Source organism: Besnoitia besnoiti, chromosome IX (assembly GCF_002563875.1).
Source record: "Besnoitia besnoiti strain Bb-Ger1 chromosome IX, whole genome shotgun sequence".
Lineage (NCBI taxonomy): Eukaryota > Apicomplexa > Conoidasida > Eucoccidiorida > Sarcocystidae > Besnoitia > Besnoitia besnoiti.
In genome coordinates this window covers 1172024-1193901 of record NC_042364.1, presented here as the reverse complement: position 1 = coordinate 1193901, position 21878 = coordinate 1172024, and the positions used below count along the sequence as shown (strand labels likewise).

General features: G+C 59.1%; 3 protein-coding genes and 1 non-coding gene across 4 annotated transcripts; 3 read left to right on the top strand and 1 right to left on the bottom strand.

Moving 5' to 3' along the window:
- Positions 1 to 149: 149 nt before the first annotated feature.
- On the top strand, positions 150 to 7113 carry BESB_013370 (uncharacterized protein; the record flags this gene model as incomplete). Its single annotated transcript, XM_029360067.1, has 4 exons — positions 150 to 747; positions 885 to 1380; positions 1443 to 4017; positions 4537 to 7113. 4 exons carry the CDS (start codon positions 150 to 152, stop codon positions 7111 to 7113), a joined length of 6246 nt encoding a protein of 2081 aa, XP_029216734.1.
- A 2165-nt stretch (positions 7114 to 9278) lies between these two features.
- BESB_013360 (uncharacterized protein) lies at positions 9279 to 13297 on the bottom strand (the record flags this gene model as incomplete). The annotated part of the gene is made up of 10 exons (XM_029360066.1): positions 9279 to 9341; positions 9438 to 9494; positions 9785 to 9994; positions 10504 to 10647; positions 11227 to 11325; positions 11516 to 11692; positions 11830 to 11877; positions 12192 to 12253; positions 12545 to 12708; positions 13128 to 13297. 10 exons carry the CDS (start codon positions 13295 to 13297, stop codon positions 9279 to 9281), a joined length of 1194 nt encoding a protein of 397 aa, XP_029216733.1.
- Positions 13298 to 14286: 989 nt separating this feature from the next.
- On the top strand, positions 14287 to 14358 carry BESB_015430. Its single transcript has one exon. It is a non-coding gene; the product is annotated as a tRNA-Asp (tRNA).
- Positions 14359 to 16876: 2518 nt separating this feature from the next.
- BESB_013350 (transporter/permease protein) lies at positions 16877 to 21546 on the top strand (the record flags this gene model as incomplete). The annotated part of the gene is made up of 8 exons (XM_029360065.1): positions 16877 to 17005; positions 17675 to 17825; positions 18368 to 18597; positions 19261 to 19343; positions 19803 to 19908; positions 20211 to 20318; positions 20518 to 20619; positions 21217 to 21546. 8 exons carry the CDS (start codon positions 16877 to 16879, stop codon positions 21544 to 21546), a joined length of 1239 nt encoding a protein of 412 aa, XP_029216732.1.
- Positions 21547 to 21878: the final 332 nt, after the last annotated feature.

Here is a 21878-nt window from a genome sequence, read left to right as displayed (position 1 = left end):
TTTTAAACTCTCTGAAAAAACGCCGAGGGCGGCGCATGGGTATAGGCCCTCTATTGGTGCCGGGTGTAGGCAGGTGTTTTGGTCGGCGTTCCTTGCGTCTGTTTCACCTGCGCGGTTTTCCTGTGTGCCTCCGCCCCCCGTAAGCCGCCATGGCCGCGAACCCTCACCTTCTTCCCCTCTGGGGGGAGGCCCCGGTCGCGGGGTCGCGGGCTCCGGCGCGCCTCGCCTCTGGGGCCTTCCGGTCAGCCTTCCCGGGTGCCGAAGATCAGGCTGAACTCGAGGGAGGCGGAGCTGTTCTGTCGGGCGCAAGCGAGCGGAGCGCCTGCCTCCCGCCAAGGCCGAGCGACACCGAGGCGCTGGTGCTGAGGGCGGAGCGACTTCGAGAGGACATCTTCAGCGTCCGCGTGGCGGGGCGGTACAGAGCTGAACTGATTAGCGCCTGCCTCTTCATGCGCCACGGCGCGCGAACCCCGAAAGACAGTCTCGGCGTCGCTGCACCCGGCGGTTCGACTTCAGCTTCCCCCCCAGCCCACCGCGGCGGTTCACCGTGCCCAGGAAGCGCCGGCGGCGCAGAATGTGACGCCGCGAAATCTGACACTGCGAAATCTGCTGTTGCCGCCGCCGCGGCAGGCCCCGCCACGGAAGAAGCGCCAAACGGCGAGAACGGCGTTCAAAGTGCGACGCAGACGCATGCAAAGCCGGGCGAGCGCGGCTTGGAGATCTGTGGGCCTGCAGGGGGAAAGCCGGGTCAGCATGCGCTGCCTCGTAGCGGCGCCTCCGGGGACTTGACAGGGAATTGCTGCCCATGTTTGGATAAAAAAATAAACGCTGCGTCCTATGTGAGTTCAGGGGGGGCATACTTTTAGGCTGCTGCGCGTCCTCAGTCTCCGTGGGATGCACCACGGCGTCATCGGTGAGCGCGTCCCTGGTCGGTGCCGTCGACTTCGATCTCGCCTCGCTTGCCTCGGATGGCAGCAACAGCGGCCGCGAGGGCCTTCTGGGCGTCTTGCCGGCGCCGGCCCCCGCGCCGAGCGGAGGGGCCGCAGAGACGCCGTGCGGGGCCCTGGAGGCCGGGAAGACCTCCAGGGCGACCTGCGGCTCTGCTAGCGGAGACGCGACGGTCGCTTCTTCGGCAGGCCTTGGAGGCGGAGAACTAGATCCGACCGCGGGACACGCGACGGAAGCGGGGACGCACCGCGGGGGGGGAAGGGGGCGAACCTCGAGGAGGAGGCGGTGGAGCTCGAAAAAGAGCTGCGACTTGCCGTCTGCACAAAAAAATCCGGGGCCGAGCTCTGCGGGAGTCAGCAGGAGGGCCCGTGCGTCGACGTGGGCGACCTTCTCGCGGAGCCCAGCAGAGAGAGCAGTGAGTGTGCGTCTCCAGTGAGCGCCTCCACCGCGGCTGCAACCGCGCGGCATTCGTCCTCTTCTGATGACTCCGTCAGTGTGCGGCAGCAGCGTGAGAAAACCGAGTCTGGCGGACGAGGGGGCGCTCCTTTTGCTCCTTCGTTTGGCGTCGCACGTTTCGCTGAGGGTCTGAACGCGCGGCAGGTGCGGGGAGGCGCCTCGGAAGAGGCCGAGGGCGCGAGAGACAGGACGCGTGACGCGCGAGGCGTTTGCGCTCCACATTCCGTGGACGCGGGCGTGAGGACCCCTGCAGCTGCGTGCACCAGTGCCGCTTTCGGCGACGCAGCTCTCGCCTCAGCGCCTGCGATTTTTTCGCCTTCGCGCTCAACTCTGTTGTTTCCGCCGTCTTCGCCGGATCCCCCCTCCACAGCTTCTTCCGCCTCCTTCACGCCGTCTTCCCGCTCGCCGTCCTCATCGCGGGCCGAGACTGCGCCGCGCACGGACCCCTCCGCCGCGTCCCGCTCTTGCCTTTCTGCGTCGGCAGCGACAGACACAGGAAGACGACTGCTCGCAGTATTTTCTGAGTTGCCTCGAAAGGAGCGTTCTGGGAACGCGTCTGAGGCCTTCTTTTCGGCTCTCCCCCCCGCCTCGACGCCTGCTGCGCCTGCCGCCGCCGCGAGCGGCGAGGGCGTGGTGCTGACGCCGCACGCGGCCTCGCTGCCTCTGGTGCCTTGCTCCAAAGGCCCCTGCCCCGGCCGGCTCCCAGCGCCCACGGCCTTGACGAGCCCGCCGACCGGGGGGGGAGCGGCGGCCTTCACCGCAGATCCTTGGCCCTTTGGCTGTGCCCCGGGCCTGCTCACCGCTGCGGGGTGGCAGCAGGCCGCATGCATCGGCTGCTCCCTGCGACGGCGACAGCGCGTCATCCTGAGAAATGCCTTCCTGCGCGAGCGGCTGGTCGCCCTGGAGACCCGCGAAGCTGAGATCCGCCGAAGACAGAGGCGCCAGGCCGCCAAAGAGGCTGCAAACCTCGCATCGAAAACGGCGTCTGACGGCGCTACGTCGAGAGGCGGGGGCTGCGTGACCCTCGGAGCCTTCCGGGGCACCCAGCGGCGGAAGCGCGGGGAGGCGAAGGCTGAGGGCGGGGTGCAGGCGCGCACGCGCATTGTGAGGAGAAAGGACAGGGAGGACGCGCCTCCTGCACCCTCGCCTCTGGATAGCTGCACGAACGACCCCGGTGTTCGCCTTTTCGCGAGCTCTCACGAGGCCCCGCAGTCTCTCGCTTTCTCGGCTCCATCTTCTGGGACTGTTTCGCGTGGGCCGGCCGCAGCGTCGTCTTTCTGTACGACGTCCAGCTTCGCCGTCGCTGACCCTTCGTTTCTCTCTCACTCTGCGGCAGGCGTAGAAGGACGCTCGTCTGATTCTGGTGTGGCGCCTGCTGCTTCGTTTCCTTCAGTTTGTCTGTCGCCCTCGCATCAGCCGGTGTGCGTGGGGGCGCCTCAGGTCTCGTCGCTTGCCTCCACCCGGGCCGCACCTTCGCAGGGCGTTGCTAGGCTCTCTGTCGCGTCCCCGCGGGCGGGTGGCCTCTATCCGAGTCTCTCGGGAGGAGTCGCAGGGGGCGACGCACATTCTCTGTCGAGTAGCCGCAGCGACTGTAGCTTCAGCAGCAGCTGTTCCAGCACAGACAGCGAGGCTGGCAGCACGCGCGGCGGAGCTGCCTACGCGTACCATTGCCGCCGCCTCTCCTCTTCGTCATCGACCTTTGCATCCTCATCCTTCTCGTCCGCACTTTGCTCTCCTTCCTGGCCGTCTTCCTCTTACGGTTCACGCAGCCCGTCTGGAGCGGGGACGCGGAGATGCGCTGAGGCCGCGCCCCTGGGCGCGGGGGTTGGCGCGCCTCCTTCGGCCTCCGGGGCGCGCGCTGCAATCTCTCACCCACCTTCTGCGTCTTGCTCGGTTTCCTTGAGTGGGAAGCGGCCAGCGAGTTCGCTTGCGCGGTTCTCGCCCTCGCGCGGAGGAGCTGGAGGGTTTGCGGCTGCAGAGGAAACGAGCGGGGCGCCGCTGCAGCCCTCGTTTCTTATTCGTGAGACGCAGGACGGCGAGGAATTCTTGCTCAACCGGCGCGCCTCGCTCTTTCTATGCAGTACGGAGTCGCTGCGCTGCCAGCAAACTGCGGAGGGCGTCCTCGCGGGGCTCCTCTACGGCCCGTCAATCCTGCGGCAGCTCCAGCGGCACTGCTGCGCATGCGCCTGGGGCGGCGACCGGTCTTCCTGTGCACACCCGAAGGGGTCTTGCCGGCGGGGGGCGCGCGCCTCGGTGCCTGAGGCGCGGGGTGGAGAGAGCCCGGGCGCCGCCGTCGAGGGGCGAGGAGGCGTCGGACTCGACGGGGACGCGGCCGGGGGCACCCAAGAGCAAGGCGACGGGGGTGCAGTCTCGGAAATAAAAGAGAAGGCCGCTGAAAAGAGTGAAAAGATGACGCACGCTCGCGCGCAGGAGTGCTGGCTGCGTGGAGACAAGAGCGAGAGGAGCTTTCCAGCGCACACACGGGCGGGGTTTCCTGTCCTTTCGAGGCTCCCGTCGACGACCTGGCCTTCTGCGCGAACCGCCTTCCCCTGTCTCCACGTCGCCTCTTCGGGCTCTCCTCTCGCCCTCGCTCTCAAGGCAAAAAGTCAGACGGTAAAATCGCTCAAGCAGCGGACCCTCGCACAGTCTGTCTGCTATCAGAGGGCGTGCAAGCAGGTATGTAAACAGGGGGGCGAGCGGGGCCCTGGCGTGTATAGATAAAATTGTCGCTTCCGCCTCGTGAGACGACAGCTCGTGTTCAGGGCTGGTCTCCACGGGCGATGAGAGGCGTAGATAGGGGGCTGGGGCTCCGAAAGAGAGGCAAAGACTCGAGGGAGGCCAGCGCCAAAGAGGAAGTGCGAGATTGCGGATTCACGGTCTCAGCCGTAACATTGATGAATGTAGAATTTATTTTCGTCTGTCAGTCGTCGATGGGGCAACCGGACACTCGCGGGAGGTCGGTTGCAAAGAGCGACATGGTGGATGGAGGAGGAAAGAGGAGCAACGCATTCAGAGAGACGTACACCTATACGCTAAACTTTGTTGAGTTTTGTTCGTTTTCTGGGGCGTTCTGGGCCTTTTCAAGGTGCGCATAATGGTTTCCTCTGCGCCCTTTTTTGCCTGTTTTTTCAGCTGCACACGGAGTCTGAGCTGCTGCGGCGACTCACGGGCTGGGAGGAGAAGGCGGGTCTGAAGGTGATGAAGAAGTTCGTCTCGGCGTACGGCTCGTATCTGTTCCACGGCGTGCCGCCTCCACCGCTCACTGCGGGCGCCTTTCGGTTCGCACCGGGGCCCGCGGTCTTCGACGCCCCGACGACCGCGTCGGTGGCCACGTCCTACGGCGACGTCTCGCGGCAGTCTTCTGCGCTTTTCGTCTCTTCTGAGGAGTCGCGCGCGCTCTCTTCGCCGCCTTCGCCGCCGCCTTCCCAGCCGTCGGCGTCCTTGAAGCAGCCCGACGACGGCACTCTCCTCACGCCCCCCGCGGAGGAACGAGAGGCGAGGAGACAGGACCGCGCGGAGGCCCGCGGGGCTCGTTGGCCAGCGGGACTCGCAGGAAGCGGCTCGCATGACCTCCTGGCTGCCTCTCTTGGAGACGAGGCGCTGGTTCCATGCGAGGGTGGGGAGGACGCGCGTGCGATCTCCGAGGCATCCCGCGGGCACAACGAGGAGGGAGACGCCTTCTCCGCTTCGCTGCTTCAAGCGATCTTTCTCGGCGCCGACGTCGTCACGCGCCTCCAGTTCGGCGAAGAAGAAGAAGTTGGGTGGCGCGCTGGCGGCACTTCGCTGCTAGAACTCGTCGGCCGCCTCGAGCAGATGGCGGACTGGTGTCTAGCCTGTGAAGGCGAGGGCGACGCGAGGAAGGCCCCAGCCCCTCTGCCGTCTGCTGCGTGCACCCCGCCTTGCCGAGGGAAAATCGAGGCAGAAGGACGGGGGGGTGAGAGTGAAGAGGCCGAGCGCTGCAGGGCGGAGGAAGCTCGGCCGGCGCCACCTCCGCTGCTGCAGATCTTCGTGACCCACCAGTCTGCGCTGCTGGCTCTACAGGGGGCCTTGGGCGTGCAGACTCCGGACCTGCACGTGCCGCCCTTTGGCTGCTACATCCTCGCGGAGTTGCTGCGCCTCGCGCCGGCGTGCCGCGCGGAGGGCCAAGACGACGCCTCGTCTGTGGCCTCAGAAGATATCGAGGAGGCGACGGGCGTCCCCTCCGACGACGAAATCGAGATGCCCGAGGAGGCTCGTGAGGGGGACGGGGGAGAGGATGCAGGATTAGCGGGGGAGGATGAAAGAGAGAACGGAGAAACGGCGGGCGTGTCGTGCGGCTCGATCCCCAGTACGCGGGGCGAGAGCGCCGTGGCCGCCCTTAAGAGGAGGCCCGTCTCCCTTGGTTCTCCTTCCTCCGTCAGTGCGGAGTCAGAGAATGACCCCTCCACCTCTTCTTCTCTCTCCCCCTCTTCGTCCTCGCGCGGCGAACCCCAGGAGGCGCCGCCTGGCCAGGTGCCTCAGGAAGGCCTGCCATCTTCTCTGTCTTCCGCGCCTCCCTCGCCCTCCGCTTCGACTGCGACGTCTTCCTCGTCTGCGGCTCGCTCGTTCGCGCCGGATCCTCGCCTCGAGCGGCTGACGGGAGTGAAACCGAAGGTGGAGCGACGGCGGCATCCTGGCTGTCTCGTTCGCTGGACGATCAACGGCTCATGCCCCCTGATTCTTCCTCCCACTCTCCGCTTCGTTCCGGCGGAGACAGGCTCGCCAACTGCTGCGTCGTGTCCCTCGTCGCCTCCGCTGGCGGCCTCCCCCGCGCCCCTGCTCCTCACGCGGCGCGCCGAAGGTGCGAACGCCGAGGGAGGGGAAATTGTGTCCAAAACTGCAGAGTTCGCGCGAGAGGAGAGTGACGCGAAGGCGGCAGAAGGGGAGATCCTCGCGTCTCGGCTGCAACAGACGCTCCAAGAGCGAGGGGAGAAGCTGCGTGCGCTGCAGCTCTCAGCGGCCGCGACGGAGTACGCAGCGGCAGACGCGCAGGTGTGGAGTGTGCTGGCGGAGGAGAAAAAGTCGTTTCCTTGTCGGTCGCGTTCGCAGCTTCATCTGAGGCTGGGACTCGCTGAAGAGGAGAAGGCTGAGGAGGACGAGGCAGCGAGCTGCGGGGTCGATCAAAACGGCTGCAGGGCTTTGCGCGGCTCGACCCCAGAAGGCTTGCGGGAGGACCCCTCGCAGACAGCCCCTGTCGAAGCCTGGGAGCTGACGCACCTTCTCTGTGGCCGTCGGATGCCTTGCTTCTGCTTCCACTGTCTTCGGCGCGCCGAGAGCGACCTGGCGCGTGGTCGGAAGTGCGGAGAGAAGGCAGGCTTAGAGGAGACCGAACCGAAAAGGCCGCCCCCGGCGGAAGTGAAGAAGGAGGGAGCCGAAGGCCAGGAGGCAACGTGGAACTCTGACGCGAGAGAGCTGTCACGGGCGGCTAGGGCAGAGGGTGGGTATGGGGCGAAGTCAAGGGAAAAGGCGGGAGGAGAAGAGTCTCGCTTCAGGGAAGATGAACTCGATTTCGAGACGCGGAACCTGGTGGAGTTCGATCGCCTTCTCGCCTTCTTAGATGAGAGAATCGCAAAGTATGGCATGCCCCTGCCTGTCGGGGACGGTCTCGGGAGACAGCAGGAGCCTTCGCTTCAAGGGCTGACTTCGAGCGGGAAGGGAGAAGAAGGGAGGAAGAAAAAGGGGGGTAAGTAGGTAGTAAGTAGGAAGAGAAAGGGGAGAAGTCACCAGAAAAGATGGGTGGGAAGCCCACTCGACGCCGAGAGACGAATGGAGCGCAAGAGACAGGCGCCATATGTACATGCCTCTCGAGTTCTAGAGGCGCGTAACAAAACCGTTTGTTCATGAACATCGCAAATAATTCCGGCACATGTCTCGGCGTCTCCTCTGGAGAGCGTCTCACATTTCGGTCTGCGAAGGGCCCGCGTCTGCTGGCTTCACCGAGGCAGGCCTAGCATATTAACCGAAGCGTGCCTGGGGGGGCGTCGGTGACGCGAGGAGGGTCAGCCAGCGAGGCCTCGAAACTGGAAAGAGATTCTCCGCTCCGCTCTGCGCTGAGCGGTAGAAAGGAGCGGGGGGGGGGGGGGGGGGGCAAGGGGAATGGAGAGGCGGAGGAAGGTGTGTGTTGGAGGCAGGAGATTGCGTGTTTAACTTTTTTAGGAAAACTTTTCTAAACCGTGTGGGACAGAGTGGAGAGGGGGCTGGGGAGAACCTGGTGTCCACAGAAGAGCCAGCACATTCGCGCCAGTGTTCTGAGTAGTGCGCGGTTGCAGAAACGACATATTTTTGCTCCTTAACAGTGTGAAGCGAGGCGAGTAGAACGCGGTACGAGTATACCCCAATGCTGGATGCGTATACATCTGTTCATGTAGAGACGCAATGACAGCTACCGTGAAGCGAGGCGGGACTGTAGATTGCGTATGTTGAGTAGATCGCGCGAGTCAAGCAGCGAGAGAATCCCGCTGGCGATTTCGGGGGTGATTCCACTAGCAAGGAAGGAGGCGACAGCCACCAAGCGCAGAAAAGATACACGGCGGCAGGTGATACAGCATCTAGTTAGAGGCGGCTGAGAGAACACGTTTATCGTACAGCGAAGAGATGGGGGTATCAAGGAAAACACTCGTCCTGAGCATCCGCTCCCGTTTCTCGTCTTTGAGCGATCCGCTCTTGCGAACCTTTTGCTGTGGCACGGGTGACACCCCGGGGCGACGGCCGGAAACTCGCCGATCTACGCCCCATTTGTCACTTTTCGATGGATGCTTTCTTGTATCCTTTGAGCTGAAGACGAATCGTCCTCTCTGACCGTCGAGAGGCTTTTTCTGTAAAGATCTCATGGAAGATCTGCCGGAAGTGGATCAAGGTCATGAATACTTTCGAGTACTGTAGTCGCTTCTCCCGAGAAGTAACGAAGAGCTGCGAATCGCCTCTAGCATCTGGAAGATGCCAGAGTCTTCTGTGAGCGTACTATTGACCGGGCTCAACCTTCAACAAACAACTCGTATCCGTGAGAGGCAAAGACGTTGCAAGTGTGGTGAGATGCCAGAAAGCTTTCAGAAACATCAAAGGTTGTCCGTTCCTCGAAGGCCGGACTGGGGCTAGTCTCTCGCAGTGCTCCACGGTTTTGCGTCAAGAATTGTTTCCCAGCTGACTTTGTTCATCCACGCATCACCGCCGAATGCTCCTGGCGCACTTGCACCAGAGGCACGTTTATGGCGCGCGGCTTGCACACACAACGAGAAGCCGGTTGGACAAATCAGTACGAAAACAGTGTACGATGCAACAGAAAGATGTGAGAGGCACTAACACCGAAGGCGGTGAGTAACGTAGGGGTGGCTCCTCTAGGGCAGCAGTGTGTACGGATTTTCGGACAAAAGCTCATACTCAAGCGTTCTTCGTTTCTGAGGAACAAAGCCGTCCCCTAACGTTTAAAGGTCTATACTTGCTCTGCTTGGACCTTAATATGTACTTTCTCCCACTAGTACAGCGGGGGGGGGGGGTGGGGTCGGGGGGGCCACGGCGGACGGGGAAGGGAGGGGTGGTCTCAGTGTGACTTCGGATCGACGCAGACCATGTGCGTCTCAAGCTGCCCACACAACTCCTTCATGCGTGCCCGCGGTTGAGTCAAGCCGTCGTTCCCGATGACGCTCGCAGAGACTTTCCTGACCCCGCGCGCCAGGTAGAGCACAACGCGGCGAACGGGATAGTTGGAAAACAAACAGAAAACAGATCGCACGCTGAAAAGCGACCTGACGTCGTGAGCCCCATCCCCACACAGCGTGCTGGAGCGACGCCGGGGGGAAAGCCTCAGGGAGTGTGTGGAAAAGACGCAACTTGGCCGCCGCAGACCCCTCGAAAGTAATTCACAGCCGCACACACGCTGCCCACTCGAACAAAACAAGAAAATGAGCTTGCCAAATCGCCGCCTGTGTGCAAGACATGGCAGCGACAGCTGAAGAGTTCTATGGCAGCTGAAACCTTCGGACTGCACCATAACCCAGAATACACATAACTTGGCTTACCCTTATGCTGGTGTGCTGGAGCACTCCGATGCGAAGCTCCATTTGCTTTATTTCCGCCTACGGACGCACTCAGCCACTCGAGATAAAACTCGCCCCCGTCTCCATCAAATGCCAAGCTAGCAGTAGAGCACGAAGCTGTGTTGCGCACCCGCTGGGGGTCGTGTCACAGAGTACTAGAACTTTGCCGTTAACCACGGCCTCTAGGGCAGTGCGACATGAATACAAAACACGACGCCACCGCTGAGAGTCGAGAAGGAACAACCGATGCCATTGCGCCACCGCAGTTTGTAATGATTGACGAAGAAAGGTCTGCTTTTTGTGGTTTCCATCGATCCGCATGCGCTCACTTTCATAGTGGCGAGAGTCTTCGCCAACTCTTGGAGGGGCCTTGTGTCGGTTGCGTGATCGTACTTGTCTTGAAGCAGCTTGCTGGTCTGGTCGTACGCTTCCTGGGTCGCTTCTCGCTTTGACTGGAGATCCTCCAGTCTCCCACGAAGCATCTGCTGGCGTTCAACTTGATTTTCTAGCTCCTGGCAAATCTCCTTATGTTCCGTAATCTAATTACACCATACAAACGAAACAGCTGCAGCAACAGTTGGATATACAATGTATAAAGAAGCCAGACACACAAGTTCCATGGGCCTAGGAAACCTTTGAAGTGCTGACTAGCTTTACCAATCAAAGTCGCAGCGGCCAACGAAAGACGTCTCGGCGTCCGCGGTAGTTGAAGAGACGAGCGCAGTACAGCCTCTAACGGCAGACCACCCCGGGAGTGTCTGGACGTGCGTTTAACGAGAAATAAGTACTGTCTGCGTATCCTTCAGCTCTATGTGCGCAATTTTACGCATGCCATAGGAGACTCTTTACGTTATCCACTCGGTATAGTTTAGAACTCAGTTGCTTCGTTAAAGGACCGACGGGGCGGGGGGGGGGGGGGGGGGGGGGGGGGGAAGGAAGGGGGGAAGCGGGGTTTAGGGTTTGGTGGCGTGCCGGGAACCCGCAAGCTTCAGACAGACAGGGGATTCCCGAGTGTTTGCTCGGCCTCAATCTGGGGGCGATGTCTTACAATGCGTGAAAACTGCCTTCCAATCCACTCTTCCTTTGCCTCAACCCTAGTCAGCATCTCCTGTAACTCTGCTTGTAGGTGTTTGAAAGACCGAGACAGCTGTGGCAAATGCTGGTCGAAAGCTTTCTTGAACTTGAGCATCTGCTGAAAGTGCACCTTCCACTCGTCAGTCTCGGATAACAGGACGCTGTCGCCTGCTCCAGCGTGATTTCCAGTACTGCTGTAGCTATGACTTGTTGAATCGAAGGCCATTACCATAGGGTTTCGTTGGTGATGCTGAAGTCTGGCGCGCACGCGCTGACGCACACGGAAGTGGCATCAAACACGCTCTTGTATTGCTCTTTCAGTTGGGAATCTGCCTTGCGTGTACGGCCGAATACTTTTCCCGCCATTGTAAAGCCATGAGGACTTCACAGCCACTGGGGCCACAATGTTTCCATGACTACAGCGGTAACAAGAGAGCCGGAGGCACAATTTCCTTCTAGCTGAGCCGCTCAAGTGTGTCCCGATGAGGCGCAAATGCTTCGCCTCAAAGCACTCGCAAGGAATAAACACTGCTGAGTTGAACACTGCTGAAATGAAGACGAGCGTTGAAAAACACGCCAGCACCGCGCAACTCAGGAGCGCTCCCCCAGAGGGACCTCATGTGACAGCAGGAGAGGAGCGGTAACATTCTGAAGCCGAACATTCGAGGCGGAAGTTTATTGCCTCCGTAAGGCGTACCTCAACTTCTTCTGTCCATTGGTCTTTCACAGTAACGGGTGAGTTCCCGCTGGCAGCTGACGCATCGTGCCTTCCATCGCGCTTCCCCAGTTCGCCCACCTGCAAATAGTTGCGGGGGAGGCCACATCCTTCAATACGGCTCCAGGTCGAGTCAGCTCGTCTCTCTCCCAGCCAGGAACAACAAAATTTTGACAAACGACGCTCTACCATCGGAGTCGGGCACCCTTTTCGCTCTAGCTCCTCCCGCGACCCCCCCTTCCCCCCGGCGCCAATGTGACCTGGATCGTACGGCACTAACATCATCGTCTTCCTCGTTGTCGTGATCCGAACTGAGTTCAGCGCCGCCTCCGCCAATTTGAGTCGCCGCAAAATCCTCCACGTCTTCTTCACACGCCCCCCCGAATCCACAGCCTTCTTTGTTACACAACTCGTAAGCGGTCAACCGAATGCCGCGTGCCGTGATGAGCTGCAGCACACGAACCCAAATCCACCACTCTGTGAAATCTTTCGCCCCACAAGGCGCTCTGATACTGATACGCCGTCGGTGGCTGTGACCACGCCGCCACGGAGTGTCCAGTTATCCTGCTTCACACGACTACGTACCTTCTTGAGCAGCTCATGGAGCACTTTGCAGGCGACGTAGCCGTACCCCTGCCGACACAGTTTTATCCGGCCCAAGAATTGGAGCTCACAGTGTCCACGGAGGATCCAGAGTGCGAGCGAGAGTGTCCTCAGGAAATGCAATAGAGCCGTGCAGAGGTACCGTGGTAGAAACATTCATCGTGTGCTCGGAACTTCCGTGATCGTTTTTGCAAGATACGGAAAGCGATCCCCTCACTCAGATTTCGAACCAGCCACCAGCCGCTATACACAAACTGCAGGGTCCCACACGTGGACCGCTACCGTAGGACGCCTGAAGGAACTGTATTCTCTTCTATGCGCCGCGGAGACCTGGGCGGGCCTACCTGCCGCATATGTGCCGCAGATACTTCGGCACCATCCAGATCGAGGCCTTGAAGAGCATCAACTACGAGGAGAGGAGAGAATGAAGAACGGGGCCCCGGCAATGCGTCTAGAACCACTGGAGGCGGAAACAGTGTGGTCTCATAGTCGAGAACCGCTGAGATTGGCTCCCAAGTGGTACATATCCCTGTTCTGGGCGTTATGGGGTGATGCTTAGCAACCATGCATGTCTGAACTGCCAAGGGAACTCAGCACAGCTGAAATACGCTGTCCATCACGAACGAAAGTGAAGGATTGACGTGGTTCTCGCAGTGTGCTTTACCCTGTAGAGTGTGTGTGTGTGTGGCGGCCGTACCTATAATCTCTGCGACTGCCAAAGGGTCATCGGATCGACTTATCTCGACTTTCTTTCCAAGCAATCGCAGTATGTGGATAACCCACGATTGATATAACTTCACTTGGGGGGACCCATCGCCCCAGGGATGGCAAAAAATGTGCCGCGTCAGGCCCTCGACGCCCCTGATGAAAAAGTGCGACCGCACTGCAATATCCGAGGACAAGTATTTCTTGAAGCCTCCCAGATTGCATTGAGGCTCTCTATCGTTGCCTGGCGTACGCGGTGAGCTAAAAGTTGAGCGGTCCCAGCGCACATACCGGCCAGAAGCCAGCTACGGGACAGCTTTTGCATGTGGGCTCGATAGCGACAACAGCTACGTCCTTTATGCGGGGAGTTGCAATGCTGGCTTGCGATCGTAAAGAGGGGGGCCAACTTCTGGATGGAAAATTTCTGGCGAGAGCGGCGTTGTTCGCTGTAGGAGCTATCTCGGGGATGATTCCGGTGAGACACCGAACAGGCTCATTCTCCGCCGAAAACGAATGGCTGTCCCGTAATGAGGAGATCATTACGATTTTACCACTGCTGAGCGAAGAACACTCACCCGCATTCGAGAAGACTTGCGTCGTGACATTTGATTAGGGACACGAGATTGTAGATCTGTTCGCTATGGCCAACAGCGTCCACATCGGGCCGCGCACACGGCTCAGCGACGGTCGCAGCACTTCCACCAGTAGACCTCTTTATAGGACCGCCTAATCCAATTGCTGACATCTTAGCTGGTGTCCAGCAAAGCTTCAGTCTCTTAGAGGCCGGCAGGGGGGGGGGGAGCGATGTATTACGAAATAGGACCGCAAGAGCGGCTCTGGTACATCTCCCAGCGTAATCGGGGGCACCGTTCTGCTAGTGGAAAGTCGATTCTAACCCAGCAAGCAGGAAATTAGTCTCGCAATGTCTCTGTGGGTACTGACAAGCGCCGACGAGGATACCGAGCTATGGATGAGATAAATGTGGCTCAAAGAGGGCTCGCCCACACCCTTGCAAACGTTCCATGCATTGACTCCAGCACACACACGAAGATGACTAGTGTGCTGTATTGCGTGGACACGGGAGGCCTTCGGAAAACGAAAGCACAGTTGGGGCGTTTAACGATGTATCCCTTGTCCGCGCGGTAGCCAGAAATCGGCCAGTTCGCTTACGGCTGCCACACCGAGCCGCCGTTTCATCCGTTCAGAACCAAGAGAGATCTACCAAAGCACATGCGCCCGATTGCGCGACGTCTCCGAGGCGAGGAGGCGTAGTATGACTGAATGAAGGTAAAACGCTAGCCTTGTATTGAGGTTTCTTCCAGACTTGCCATCGTGTAGCGGGGCCCCAGCTCAATGACGTTTGCGCCTTTTCTACCACTCGTTACAAGCATTTCAGCCCCATAGGCAAAATCCGCAGTAACAGATCTGTGTACAGATTTCCTGATTGGATGATAATTTGAGAGTAACGCTGCCAATCCGTGACTTGAACCCTGGCGGGCAGCGTCACCAATGCGTGGTGTGGTCGACGATTATTACCGAAGGGCAAACCTACACGAGCGGAAACACTACGATGAAGTAGTCACTAACAAAATCCCTTCGCCTCTTGGCAACGGAACATTCACATCGCCATATCCTCGGCCGCACACCTACGGCAGCGTACATCCATGTTCGTGCAGCCTTGTGTGGTTCAAGATATAACAAAAGATTGAATGAACCGTTACAATAAGCCGCTCGTCCGAGATAGTATAGTGGCTAGTATTTCCGCCTGTCACGCGGAAGACCCGGGTTCAATTCCCGGTCTCGGAGTATTTATTCCCCAGTTGCTCCTTTGTATTTCTCGTTTACGCGATACCTTTGTGCCCCATCAGTCTTTACAGTGATCCATATTTCTAATCAAATTGTCTTCCTTTTGCTGGAGTAGGGTAACGGTATCTGATAGCAGGAGGAAGCGGCCACCAGAAACAGCGAAGGGTCGCATTCACAATAGCGGGCATTCTTTGCGATTCGGTGTGCCACCTCCGCCGGGGCGCAAATATAATGATGCCCAGAAACTCAAAAATGGTCTCACGGTTCCATGCAAGTCTAGAAACAACCAGAAGCCGAAAACTATACTTTTACAGCTTGCATTGTTCCTGAATGCGCATCGTAGCGGATCCTCCTTATAGGAAGGGAGCAGGCTGCCCACCACGTCGACCCTTACCGCTGTTGCCGGAGCCGAACTGGCGCATTGAATCCACGTGTAGGCGCGGTTAGGTCTCAAGAAAAGAGAGAAATGGCTGGACTATGGCGCGGTGCACATATGGTAGAGGAAACAAAACGTGGAAAGGAAAAAAATTGGTTACACTTCTCGATTTGTGCGTGTCATCCTTGCGCAGGGGCCATGCTAATCTTCTCTGTATCGTTCCAATTTTATCGGATGGCACTCCCGAAGGAGGCCGTCCTTTAAAGCCCCTTTCGGACAAGGCAAACACCCCCTTCGGAGAGGAGGTGACCCTGGCCGCATGGGCCGGGGCGAGCGTGGGAAACCGGCAGCGCATTATACCGTGCGACAGAAGCCCGCTGCTCGCAGAGGCGACGGCATATGGAAATCCTATGGAGTACAAAGAGCAGGGCGGTTGAATGAGACCGTATTTAGGCTACCGGTTTGCTGCGCCCTCGTTGAAGAAGGCCTGTGGCAGTGCGGCCTGCCAGCAACCCGCCCGAGCAGCACGCCCTACGCGAAATCACAGCCAGCCGAACAAAGCACACGATCGGATCTCTGTCTGTGTCTCCGGCACTCCGATTGTCCGGACGGGTGGTTTCCACTTCACCACACTGCGTACACAATGAAGCATTTTTCAAAGCTCTCGCTCTCGAGAAGCCATACGACATCGTAGATTTCTCTGTGCTTCACTTCCTGTGTCTAGTGTGCTTCTCCGCGTTGCTCCTCCGACTTGGAGACATTCTGCCGGGTTAAGGACTTTGTTTGACGCCTGCTCTTCCCAGCACGAATTCGTAAATTACAGCACGCGCTACGTTTCTTTGAAACACTGACGTGGTCTTGGCCCCTTAGATTCGCTCTGACAAGCGACCACTTCTGCTCCTGGGCCAGTCATACCGCAAGGATGGTTAATTGCGGCGATCTCTCGTTGTCGGATATCATTGACGTCCAAATCAGTTTCTGAGGCTTCGTGCACGCGCCACGCCACTGTATTCCCAATCGCTTTGCTGTTGAGTAAGGTATCTTGGGTATCTCTACATCCATGTGGGGTGCACATCCTAACTCGTTAGACATGGCGTCCGTTTGTCAGTCCCTTCTATCGCTCACGACAGAGAAATAAGCTACGTTTCTGTTGGTTTACTCATATCCAGCGACGGCGTTGATCCTGCAGCGCATGCGGGTTTATTGACACAACTGTGAATCCGGGATGCCTTTCACGTTCCCTTGCTGGTGTCGATACACCTCACGATACTGCCGTCGCACTGCGCTGGGTGGAAGCAAAACCGCGTTCTGTTTTTCTGAGATTCGGAACCAACTATGATCAGGCTGCCCCTAGGTGATTCGGAGGCGCCAACTCTGCACCCCTGTGTCGGGGGAAACAGCTTTTCTGTGCGTCTTTTCCGGCCGTCACTCACCTGCCTGAATCAATGCTTCACCGTCCGTCTTTGTTTTTGATGCTGCCTCGAGGCGTTTCCGCCTCAGTGGCGTTCTGGCTTCATACCTGTTGAGTCGTTTCCCCCCTCCGCTGAGTCAGTGATTCTCGTCTGGTTGGTTCGCACCCTCGTCGTCGTTTTGCGTGTCTGGTATTGTCACATTTCGCATGAGCTCGGGCCGGCGCCTTCGTCCTCGTGGTCTGTATCCGAGCGATCCTCCTTTTCACAGCCAGTCTGGATTTTCCTCAATGCGTGCTTGCGTCGGTCGCGGCGCCTCTGACGTTCCTGTTCGATACAGCGGCTCCTCCCTCTCCACCAGGAAAGTGCAGAGCACGATCCAGCCAGGGCGCCTCTGCTGTGGAGGGGAGGAACCGGAGAGACAATTGTGCTGATGGACGGGACCGCAAAGCGCCAGGGGATGGGATAGAGCTTGCGCGCTTTGACAGAATTTCAGGTGGACGGGTCGAGAAACGCCGGGCAGTTTGTGAGATTGTCCCGCCTCGCGCCGTGGGACGGCGCGCCTCCTCCCCTCGCGGAGCCGAGGACATCAAACCTTTTTGCCGCTTCTTGGGTTCTGTTTCTTTTTCCGCGTCACTTGTCTTCTCTTTTGTTTCCAACTCGAGCGTTTCCCTCTGCGCCAACACGCTTCTTCTCGCTGCTTCCTCTGAAGAAAGGCCACAGAAAACGAAAAATGGGAGGTGGCGACGGAGATCTGTCCTTGACATTCGCAGACGTGGCGCTGCGGTGTCTGGCCATCGTCCTCGTGAACTCCACGCAACCTCTCTTAGTTGACCTTCTTCGTTACCATGGCGCAGCGGAGGTAAGCAGAATTTCATATGACTCTCATTTCCGGCGAAACGACCGCAGTAGGTGTCAACGGTGACGGTCGCCGCTCCTGCGCTTCACTGCATTCCTTCTGTCTCGCGAACCGTCGGGCAAGAGGGAGGAATCCAGGCTCTGCCATCGAGCTTTCGAGATTCCACAGGGTGCTTCACACTGCGCGGGGTTCACCGTCGTTCGATGTACTCGCCAAGCGTCTCGTCCCCTCGACCTCGATTTCGCCCGTTTCACATGCTCATGTCTGTCTCCCCCACACATCCTGCCGTGATGCATGGATCGCCCTGCTACGCATACATATCTGTATTTATATATATGCGTGGGTTTGTCCGGATAAGTATACTTATATATTTATCTCTCTCCCTCTTTATATATCTGTGCACTTCTCTCGTTTTGGAAATATATATATGTATATGGATGCGTGCATCGGTGTGTCCTGATACGTACACATATGCATATGTATATGCTCATATACATACACATATATATATGCACTTGTCACCGTACACATCCTCGACTACGTCGTCTCACTCGCCGTGCCTCGGCTTTCAGCCAACTTCGTGTTTTCGACTGGCGTGGCGTGGCTCTGTGTGCGTTGAGTCCGGCGGCGGATTCGCGGCCTGAGTGAACTGCGCGTGGGTTTCCGCTGTAGCCCACGACTCTGCTCTACATTCTGCCGACCTACTACGGCATGGTTCTCGTCGGCTTGGCCTCCAAAACGAAGAAAAGCATGTGGCAGGAAAAGTGGGGAAGAGCTTCCTTCGTCTGCATGTGCGACCTGCTGCACCAGATTGCTGAGAAAGGTCAGCGCGGGTTCTGGGTGTGCTCTTTGTCGTCGCACTTCGCTCGGCTCTGCCTCTTTCTACGCGCGACGCCGGGCATAACAGCCGGAGACCGCCATGCATTTGCATCTGCACTGTAAAGATATATATATGTATAGATATATACATACGTTAATATATATATATATATATATATATATGTTTGCAGAGGAGCGCACGCATACGTAGCTGTGTCTGCGTGTGCTGCTATGAGCACGAATGGCTGATCAGACACAACGTCTTGCAGCCTGCATGTGCAAGAAGCACATTGAGGTGCCTACACGCTTCTCAACCCGCCTCCACGCGTGCGCTCTGATTCGCGTGAGGGCGACTCTTCGCATATCGTCCTATGACCGTGTGTATGAACCGAGTTGCGTATGGCTTTCGCATGCGCTCGCTCTTGAGCGTCGTTCGTGGTTTAGGGTTTAAACGTTTCTCTCACAGCGCAGTGGCGCCATGACGTAGGGTTGGTGTGCAGGGAGCATATCGTCTTTTCTGAGATTTGTTTGTCGCCTGCGATTCAGCTGGATTGGTTTTTGCGGGGAGCGCAGCCTACACGATTACAGCCAGCTGGTCGACTGTCTGGACGGCGCTCTTGTCGCTTTTGCTGCTCCAGAAGCAGCTGAAGAAGCACCAGTGGATCGGCATTGTCCTCATCTGCGTCGGATTCTCCCTCAAGGCGATGCACGTTAATTTTGTTCAGACTAACCACGAGGCGATCGGAATCCTTCTCACCCTTTTCGCCTCCGTGCTGGTGAGTGCAGCGCGCGCGGCACCTGCAAGACGGCAGCAGCAGAGGAGTTTGTAGAAACCGTGTCAATATGAAGCCACATCACACCTTGCGTAGAAGTCAAACAACGGTCGCGAGGCGAGATGCAGGATACGGGAAAACGGCTCGACTCCGTGCAACAGTAGACTGCCTTGGTTGCAGACAACGGCCGCTTGCTGCAGACCGCTGTCGTGCTCAAAGAATCTCAACCTGCGCCACTAAACACCCTAGGGGGGAGCCCCCCTCCTTTCCACTAGACCTGCCATGGGGCCGGGCGGGGGGCGGGGGGGGGGGGGGGGGGGCTGTCTGGAGTAACGGGAAGGGACTGCGTTCGAGGGAGGCTTCCACACTGCGAGAGACACGACCTCGCCTGCTACACTGGACGCCTACGCATATCACTGAAGCGCGCTGTGCGGGCGTCAGAACCGTGAAGCTCGCGGGAGTCTACCCTCGTGTTTATTGCGCGTGGCTCTGTGACCGGGGCTTCCATCGCAGGCGATCATTTGCCTCTTGAGAGGCAGCTATGGAGAGCTTGCGGTCCTGCGTTCGTCGGCGTTTTGTGCTGTGTTCGTACGCCGACTGGCGCGCGCACCCATGGTAAAACCTCTGAAGTTCTCTGTTTGCGGGTTCCGTGTCTTTTCCGCTTAGCACGGCCTGTCCTTCGTGTTGAACGAGAAGTTCATGACGGGCGAAAACCAAATCGAGGGCCCGAACCTCGTGGGTATGTGCGGGTAAGAGCCACCAGAAAGGAGAAGTTGCCGTTGGGGTCTCTTCCGTCTCTTTAACAGAGGCACGCGCTGCTGGATGCCAAAATGAAGTTGCCTACTGGTGCTCTCGTTACCGACACATGCTGCCACGCAGCCTCAAAACAGCAGAGTCGGGATCGACCAGCGATCTCCCACCAGCAGTTGTTGAACCCTTGCAAATTCCCTTCTCTTTTGTTCCATTTCTCGTTCGCTTGCGCTCTTTTTTCGCCCGCTTTCGCTCGCCGGTTACTTTCACGGCCAACGCGGTGGACGGCGGTCTCAGCGCCGAGGGTCTCGTCTTGCTCGGCCCTCGGTGCTCTCCTCTGCGTCCCCCCCTGAGCCTGTATTTTCTTCGAGCCTTCTCTGATTTGCTCCTCCATGGTGTGGTGCTTGTCTTCCTCAGATCGCTTTCTATTTTTTCTCGGCTTTTCCGCTCTTTTTCAGCTTGATCAGCAGCACGGTCCTCACGGCGTGGGTCCTCGTGTGGACAGTTCCCCAGTGGGACGCGCTGGTGACGGCCGAAATCGCAAGGAAAGGAGGTTCCATTCCGGTACGCGAAATAGACACGCGGGCGAGTAGACCCCTTCCCCCCCACAGCCTGCAGAACAAGCGCCCCAGGGGCCTTCTGCTGTGGACACACAAGAAGCAAGCGATGAGTCTCTCAGCCTGGCTACATGGGCTCGCGGCCGGCCGTTCCTTTCAGTCTCCGGTGTGGCCTTCCGGGGCGAGCCGCTCGGTCGCTCTCTGAAGACGCCTGGCGCTCCTTGAGGCGCCCCGGGGGTTAGGTCCCGCTCGCGTCTGGCCCTTTCTGCACCGTCTACCGGCCTTCTTGCGACTTCTGTGTGCACGCAGGTAGTCGTCGTGACCTACACAGCTCTGCTGGTCCTCTCGACGCTTCGGTCTGCGACGCTGTGGTATCTGCTGAAGCACCTCGGCGCAGTCTCCTCGGGAGTTCTCAAGGTACGCCGTCTGGGGCGGCGCGGCTCGCGCAGGTCTGCAGCCTTCGCCGCGAAGCGTGGGATCGCCCCGTGGTAGCAGGCCGGTTGTGGGCATTCAGGAGGCATCTGGGTCGCGCGCCTCCGCCCGCGGTAACCGCGTAGCCGGTCTCTCAGGTGAGACGAAGGAGCGCTTGCGCTGGGTGACTCTCCTTATTTCTCAGGGGGCGCGCACAGCTCTCGTCTTCCTCCTCAGCCACGTCTTCTACTGCCGCCTGCAGGAGTCCCAGTGCATGACCTCTGTAAAGGCGCTCTCCGCCGTAGTGGTAAGACTTTCTTTCAAATCGTTTCGAGGCTGACTAGAGCCTGCTGGGCGCAGACCGGAGGCTGCAAGTTCGAGTGCACCGCGGGGCTCAGTTGAGCATACTTCGCAGTCTAAAAGGCTCGCCTTTTGAGAGATTCGAGTAGTACTGCGTTGACAGACCGGTATGGACTCTGCGACATGCGACAGAGAGCGGGCAGGCCTGTGCACAAACCAAGGGAAGCGGTGCAGGAGTCGCAGACATGGTTGGACGAGGCAGGGCGACCTCGACGCCGCGACCGATACATCCGCTCTATTATTCAAGCGCGTGGGTTATAGAACTTGACGTGGTGTGTCCACGGCCTGTGGCAGATGCGTGGACGGGCCGTGCAGACAGTCTGCGCTTCCGCTGAGGGGTCCTTGATTGGTTTAAGCGCACCGTGTCGGACTTTGGTGCCGTCGCTCGCCTGACCTTTCTGCCACTCTCCTGCGTCGCCCCGTAGGGTGCGCGCCTGCCGTCCGCGGCGCGTTTCTCTATTTGTTCCCCTCGGCGCCCTTCCGATTGGTGGGCGGCCTCTGCAAGTCTGTCTGTGTGCTGTCGTGTGCCGCTGCGCGTTGCCAGTGCGTCACAGGCGTCGTGGTCTACTCGGTCGGCGACTGCTTGTTTTCGCGCGGGCCGCTGTCTGGCAGGCCGAAGCTCCGTCGTGGATTTTCCTATCTGCCATTCTGCTGCGTGCCGCCGGTCCTGAAGCACCGCGCGGGGCCCGAAAAGCCACTCCGGGGCGTGCCGACGGAAGAGGCCCCCGACCGCACGTACCCGCCCCCCCTGCGCAGGGGACAGGCACGGTCGCTGGCGGACAGTCTCTTCGCCCAAGGGGCCCCCGCGCCCGCGTCCCCGGCCTCCGTCACGAAGCGACCGCGCGGGCGGCGCGCGCGAGGGAGTAGAACCTAGGTGCCCTCGTGGAGCCAGCCTCGAGAGGCATGTGCACAGCTACACTGAAGGTTGCAGTCGAGGCCGAGGCGGAGAGAACAGAGAAGCCTGACTGCGCAGCAGAGCGTCTGACGGAGAGGAGAGAGACCGCGGTCAGACAGGCGCTGGATCGACCTGCTCCGGGCGAGGATGTGAGGGGGCCCGGGCCACGCAGCACCGCGGACAGCGAGATGCGCGCGGGTTTCTTGTTTTGCGGTCCCTCGTTGTTTGTGAGGAGAGAGAATCGCGAGCACTCGAACGCCTCATCGGGAGAGCCTGCATGCGTTTTGGGAAGAAATTAAGGATTTTTTGGT